The 7509-nt window shown below is 36.2% G+C and overlaps 1 protein-coding gene across 1 annotated transcript in view; it reads left to right on the top strand.

The window, feature by feature from the left end:
• The window catches only part of LOC107689485 (oxysterol-binding protein-related protein 6), a 60037-nt gene extending 52772 nt beyond the window's left edge, over positions 1-7265 (top strand). The window contains exons 23-24 of the mRNA XM_016487478.1: positions 2851-2973; positions 6312-7265. Coding sequence (XP_016342964.1) covers positions 2851-2973; positions 6312-6420 — 232 coding nt within the window. The 3' untranslated portion in view covers positions 6421-7265. The remainder of the gene's footprint in view (positions 1-2850; positions 2974-6311) is intronic.
• Positions 7266-7509: the final 244 nt, after the last annotated feature.

Genomic DNA, 7509 nt, shown 5'->3' on the forward strand with positions numbered 1-7509 from the left:
TAATGTACAGTATGTGGAAAATAATGTGTTTTTTTAACCTTAAACCGCATAAACACATTGCATTACACCAAATACACAAAATAATGTTCTTTTTAGCAGCATCATATGACCCCTTTAATACTTTTATTCAGAAAGGACACATTAAGTTCATCAAAACTGACAGTAAAGACTATATACTTTTACAAAATATTTCTATTTTAAATAAATGCTGTTCTTTTGAACTTTCTATTCATCAAACATATACAAGTATTAAGCAGCACAACTGTTTTCAACATTGATAAGAAGACGAAATGTTTCTTGAACATCAAATCAGCATAAGGATATTATTAAGGATAAGGACAATATTATTTCACTTTATTACTATTTTACTGTAAAATATCTAAGTGACCCCAAACTTTTGAACAGTAGTGTATGATTTTTGTCTAGTGAAGGAGAAAAAGTGAGTGAGTGAGTTAGGCCAATAAGTAACTACCCAGTCTCTGTGGTAGAAAGTACATGGGTAAACAGCACTCAGATCTGTTGTAATTTAATTTAGTACACTTTAATGGCCAGTTGGAAATATCCATGATGATAAATGCTCTCAATTTAACAGTCATTTGCAGTTATGACCCTACACAACACAACATCTGATGCTGCGCAGGCAGTCAGATGTTTGAGAGTGAGATGCTAATGCTAATGCTAATGTTCCACTTACAGTAAATGTGTAAATGGATGTTGTGTTTGTGTGTTCAGGGTCTATGCCTACGGATTATGAACTGTACTACGGCTTCAGCAGGTTTGCCATAGAGCTCAATGAGCTCTGCCCTGAGCTGAAGGAGCTGCTGCCACCAACAGATGCTCGATTCAGGCCGGACCAGAGGTACATGCAGTGTCTCAAATTACACTCTTACTGTAAAAACATACTGTAGTTTAGTGGCAGAGGAGAGTGATCCACAGCCTCACAAGAAGTAGTCACTCTAGAAATGATTTCGACCTTGTTTTGAAGGATTCCATAAAGCCTCGCTTATCTTTGAAAGGCTTTGACAGCTGTGGCTTTTCATGTGATTGTGTAGGAAAACCTCAGCTTATAAAGACTCAATGAAATGGTGTGACACATGCAGTATTGACGTATTTAATATTGAAACCGCAAAGTGAAAGTAACATGAAATAGATGAGAACAATGAAGACGGTTCATGAAAATAATTAATTCCAGTCAGTTCCTTTGTAACAAATTGACCAGAAAACCACTTGCTATTAAGACTATAACACTATTTGCTAATACTAGTGGTTGGCAGGTGGTTTTAGGAAGAGTGACATTGTCATTTTAGAGTGCATTTGATTAGACAGACATTTCTATATATACCACTATTTATCAATATTTTAGGCCTATTTTTCCGGAGGAGAATTTTAAATGTGTTACTGCACCTGTTAAAACTTAAATATGTGAATTGAAATTTTGCGTACCAGAACAGACAGAAATTGTTGTTTAAAGGTGCAGTATGTAATATTGACAGTTAGCGGTTGATATAGGTACTGCAGTCCAAATTCAAAATATTGGAGAGAGTCGTTTCTCCCGCCACCTCCTCCTCAGACTCAACGCTCATGCGAGTTGCCAGATTGATGACACTCAACAAGAATGAGCGCAATTGACAATAGAAGGCAATGAGCCTTATACAGCTGATGAGTTTATTTATCCATGTTTTAATATTCTTCTGGTCACAGAGCTTTTTAAATGGAAGCCGAGGCTTCTTAGGTGGGGTAGAATCTGCGATCTCTCACTCAGTTAATTTGCTGGCTTCTATGGCTGCAATACGCTGAGTTTTCTGCCATCTGGCAACCCAGGGTGTAGATATTCTATTGGGTAAACTGACAGTGGACAGAATCACAGACCAAAACAAAAACAGGCATTCCGACACAGAACACACATTTCAAAGTAGAATAACTGGCTGTAGCATTTTCTTTTTTTTTTTTTAATATAAGTATGTGAACTTAGCATGTTTCCTAAATATCTGCAAACATATCATGGTATTTTTATGCTTTAGTACAGTCATAAAAATACATACAGCACCTTTCAGTGTTGTTATTATTACTAAATTATTATAACTAAAACTAAAACGATATAAAAAATAATTTGTGTTAATTTAAATAAAGCTGAAATAAAATAAAATATAAATATTAGATGAATATACATTTTTGATTAAAAACTTAAACTTTCAAAACTTAAATGAAAATGAGAAATGTTGGCTTTGAGTTAAAGTACTAAAATTACTAAACTAAACTAAATAAAAATATAGAGGGAAAAAAAACAAAATTATTGAAACTAAAACTATATAAAAACTTAAAATAAAAAAATTAAACCTAAATCAAAATATTAATAAATACTATAATAGTATATAAATAATCCTAAATTAAAACTGGTCTCTTTTTCTTGTTTCATATTGAGTTGTGTACATAGGACAGCTGGTTTTAGGGATGTTAAGTGATAATATGATGTTATAATTTCAACAAAATTAATTGGAGCGTGTGTTAACGTTCTTGTGATCATGCATTATGTGATTAATTTTTTAAGTGGAAAGTAGCCATTTCAACACTAATCTGGTAAAACTGTGTCTGCTGTGCATCTCTTACGAATCAGAGCCTGTTTTTACTTGATATTTTGAGTAAAAATACCTAAATGAACGAATGAAATGCTTAGTCTTTCATGTCACTTTGTAATCAAACTCTATTTTAAAGTGTATCACATTTATTTTTCTGCTCCCCGAGAGAGTTTCTCGCTTAGTTCAGCTCTTTCCACACTCATAGAAACCAGAGGAGCAAAGTTTGCGCTGAGTAATCATCTGTGGTGAAGCTCTGGTTTAATGTGTCTCACAGGTATCTGGAGGAAGGAAATGTCCAGATGGCAGCAGCTGAGAAACAAAGAATCGAAGAGCAGCAGAGAAACAGGAGGAAGTGGCTGGAGGAGAACGACATCAAACACCAGCCGCGATTCTTCAAGTCAGTGCTCTTCATCCACTTGCCTCTTCTTCTTCTGCTATTGAACTCCTGTTATGTAGATGGGACCTTCTCTCTGTATTGATCTCTTCCTGAGGATTCACCCATTTTAGAGGCGTTTTAGGGGCAAAATTCATCATTTAAAAAAATGTGAAAAATCCTCCTTTCAGTTCATGAGTTTGGATGGAATTAATCACATGCCGTTGAAGTGGAATTGCAATTCAGAGAAATTCAACAGTTGCAATAATGTTAGCTCTTAATTTTGATTAATTGTAAAACAAATGTGACAAATTATACTAATTTGTAGTCCATAATATGTAATCACCCAGCACCCTAGGTTGTATAGAATAAAATTACATCTATATTTCAGTTTAAAATTGAAATGAAAAGATGATGTCTTCACTTTCTGCGAAAATGTCTTTTGAATTGCAGAAATGTCTCCTGTTTAGCCCTTTTATTCTCTTTCTGGCTCCATCAGTGTCTTTTTGACCCATTATGGTTACACTTATGTAATTATATTGTCTTTATAAAGCTCAATAGTTACTTGCACAAAGTACTGATAGTGGTATTTGCTAACTAACACTGTTATTAGGCATTATTTCAGTGATCCATAACATTCAAGCACAAATGTATTTTTGAATGTAACAGGACTGAATGTCTGTAGTGCCACTTTGGAAGAGGAAATTCTGTAATTTATGTTTGATTTATTATGACACACTGAAGCTGGGTGATCCAACCAGGATATACCTATTCAGATTATAAACATACAAATTACAAACTTACTATGACAGGGTTGAAACTATGTACCGCTTTCTTCACTGAATGATGAGGAGAATTATTGGAATTTGGGGCCTGAGGTGAGAAAAATGTTTAAAATATATATATATTTTTTTTTTCTGACCTGGGACTGGATTCAGATTTCTTAAGATTGTTCCAAAGGTAAAGCTTAAAGGGTGATTCACTGCTGTCAAGATAGGCTTTAAAAAAAAAACTTGGCTCTCTATTCAGTAGAAAAGTGCTTTTTTAAAAATGTTTATTGGTGCTACATGATTAGAGAAAACAGAAAAAGTGCTGTGGTTTTGTCCCTTTTGACAAAAACATGAGAAAAAGCACATTGTTCATTGACATATACTACCAACATTATAACAAAATCTGCTTTAAAATCAATGAAGGTACCCTTCCTAATATGTACATTCCTGCAAAGAATGTTCTTAAAAATAACATAACTTCTTAAAGTTAGGATAACATCCAATTTGTCTTAAATCGACAAAAGTAATGTTTAATCAGTTCGAGTTGTTTCAGTTATTAGGCATTAAAACGTAACACTAGCCAGATATAATGCATCGCAATATTACTCGGGATGTAAACAAGTGTAAGGTGTGTTCCGAGTTGATGTGAAACGATGATAACGATGACGTGCTTCATGTTTATTCTGACACATTTGGTTCCGCTGACACTCACACGTGTTTTTATAACAACAAAAACTATTTTCGTGTCATCTTAATGTTATATTCTATCATCTTTATCAAAATATTAGTGTTCGTGTTTCAATATTATAGGCTTATGTTCATCTTCATTCTTTTTCATACAGGCACTATATTAAGCAGTGCATAAAGTGCATTTTTTTCTGTTTCTATACATGAAAACCTCTGTGTATGTGACAAATGTTGCATCTAATCGACTGCATCTGTGATAAAGTATGCAAACACTCCCCTGACTCGCTGATTGGTTAAATCCAGCCGCAGCCGAAGTAGAACACGACCAGTCTTTTGAAGTGTTTCTCATCGAGTTGATCACAAATCTTTAGTAAGAACTGCCTTACAGTCTGATAACACCAAAGCCTGTCGTTTCCTTTTAAAGGAATCAAATAAGATGTTCTTAACCCTCATGTTGTGTTCAGGTCATTTTGACCCAGAGAGGTTTTCTTTTTCCTGAAAATCATAGTTATTGTTATCGCATTAGACTAAAACCTGCTGACTGTGCTCACACTGGGTATAACAACAACCCCAAAAAATCTGATAATTTGTGTACTTTTTTGGAACTTTTTTTCCACCTTGTTACTTTTGTGGTGTCAAAAATGACCAGGCTACAAAGTATTGCTTATAAATGTCTTGTTACGCTATATTTATTATTACCATATATTGTATTCAAACTTTTTTTATCAACTTTTCTTTTAATTATCAGAGGTTTTTTATTTCTTTTTATAACTCATTTATTGTAGGCCTTATTCATGTGAGCTAATTCACCTCAGTTTTTGAGTGAAAATTTACAAAATGATCCACAAGTAATGCTTTTTCGCTCAAAAACAGGTGCATAAGCTCAGATCAGTGAGGGCTACGATCAGTCAGTTCCGAAAAGAAATACAAACCCTGTGCTAACTGAAATAAAACAAGTTGACAAAAAGATTGAATCTAGGATTTGGTCATAATATAGCATAATGAGAGATTTACAAGGAATTTTTAAAAGGCTGGCCATTTTTGACCAGGAAAACACCAAATTAGGTTAAGAAAATATTTGAGACTCAACCATATTTGTGACCCTGGACCACAAAACCAGTCATAAGGGTCAGTTTCTCGAAATTGAGATTTATTCATCATCTGAAAGCTGAATAAATAAGCTTTCCATTGATGTATGGTTTGTTAGTATAGGACAGTGTTACTCATGCGGCTCGCCAAGCTTTAATGTGTGGCTCGCATGGCAGATGGCAGTAAATAATGCGATGATATGATCAATACAGATATTTAATAAAAACATTAAAAACAAGCAGGGCTATAACTAAGCCATTAAAAAACTCACACCGTGTCTACACTGGACGAGAGCGTCGTGATGCGACGCGACAAAAGACAATAGAACCCATTATAATTATGGCCCTATGATTTCTGCGATGCGGAAAATGCGGACGGAATTGCGGAATCCAGTCATAAAAACAGAATTTACTGTATAACGCGGAATGTCACGGAATTTGTCAAAGTTTGAGTGAATAAATCAAAAGTAGGTCATTACACTTAAATCAAATCACAATATTGACTGGTACCTATAAATATTAAGCTGCAAAAATACCATTTAAATATGAATCCTGCATGTCTCTTTATGAATGAATGGCACAGACACGAGGTTTCGTTTACTACACACATACTGAAGTGCGCAGGGTTTTCAGCGTCTGCTGTCTCGCTAAATGAGAACATAAATACATGAACAACAGTCAGTGTCTGCTCTATTACAAATAATTTATATTTAAATATAGACTAGAAAGATATTTAAACTATACCCAAGTGACTTAAGACTGGTTTTGTGGTCCAGGGTCACATTTGAGTTTAACCTGTGCTTCCTCTGTGTAACAGGAAGGTTATGGACAGTAACCAGAGGGAGAGATGGGTGTCTAACAACACGTACTGGGAACTGCGCAAGGACCCTGGCTTCCTCAAACTAGAAAACCCTGAGCTGTGGTAGATCCAGATACCTGTGCTGATGACGCCTTCACTGCTGACTGCAGATGCTTACTATGCAGAACAGGAGCAGCCTGGGACTTCCCTCTAGATTTGGATTTTATCTCCAGAAATGGACTGAAAAAAAAAAAAGACGCCACATCACTTCGGCAGGCTCCGCCTCCATAGTCTCCCTCTCCATAGTAACAGAGAGACAGCGCTGTTGTCAGGGCAACAGTGAGAGCTGTAGAGCTGTCCACATGAAGCCGTATGTTCTTCCTGTTAAGTCCTTGCCTTAAGAAGTCGCTTCTCAACAACAAAGTTTTACGCTTTTAGTGAAATTCCTTCAACTTCTTGGTTTAGATGGACTGAATTTGCTCTTGGTTACATTCTGCATGTGTAGATGGCAGCTTTCATCGGCAATATGTTTCACAAACTCGTCAAAACTACATTTAGACAATTTTAGCTGTATTTTTGTAAATGACCAAAAGAAGGGAATTGCTTTGGAAGTTAAAGCTGTGCCGTGACTGAAGTCGAACTGTCCCTCCTCATATTCGACGGCTCAGTGTGCACCATGTGCTGAACGTGTGACAGTTTTATAATTGTGCACTCCAAACCCTTTCAAACCCTTCCAAAGAATCAAGCCTGAAAGAGAATTCCTGGAGCCAGCCTGCAACACTGTGCAGAAGATGTCCCAGGCCCTCACAGACCCCTGTATCTCTGTATCATTAGTGCTCTTTAAAGCAAGAGTGTGACATTTATGCACCACTAATGGCACCAAATCAAATTCAGGAAATTATTTTTTTCCAAGCAGGTTCTACAAGCACTTGCCACCTTCAGAAAAACTAGTCAGTGCCCTGCGAAACCCAAACTTACACACTCTAAAAAATGTTGGGTTAAATATAACCCAGCGCTGGGTTAAAAAGGGACAAACCCAGCTATTGGGTTGTTTTGACCCAGCGGTTGGGTTGTTTTGACCCAGAGGTTGGGTTGTTTTGACCCAGCGGTTGGGTTGCTTTGACCCAGCGTTTGGGTTGTTTTGACCCAGAGGTTGGGTTGCTTTGACCCGGCGTTTGGGTTGTTTTGACCCAGAGGTTGGGTTGTTTTGACCCAG

The sequence above is a fragment of the Sinocyclocheilus anshuiensis genome, unplaced genomic scaffold (genome assembly GCF_001515605.1).
Source record: "Sinocyclocheilus anshuiensis isolate Anshui unplaced genomic scaffold, SAMN03320099.WGS_v1.1 scaffold1199, whole genome shotgun sequence".
In the NCBI taxonomy this organism is placed as follows: domain Eukaryota; kingdom Metazoa; phylum Chordata; class Actinopteri; order Cypriniformes; family Cyprinidae; genus Sinocyclocheilus; species Sinocyclocheilus anshuiensis.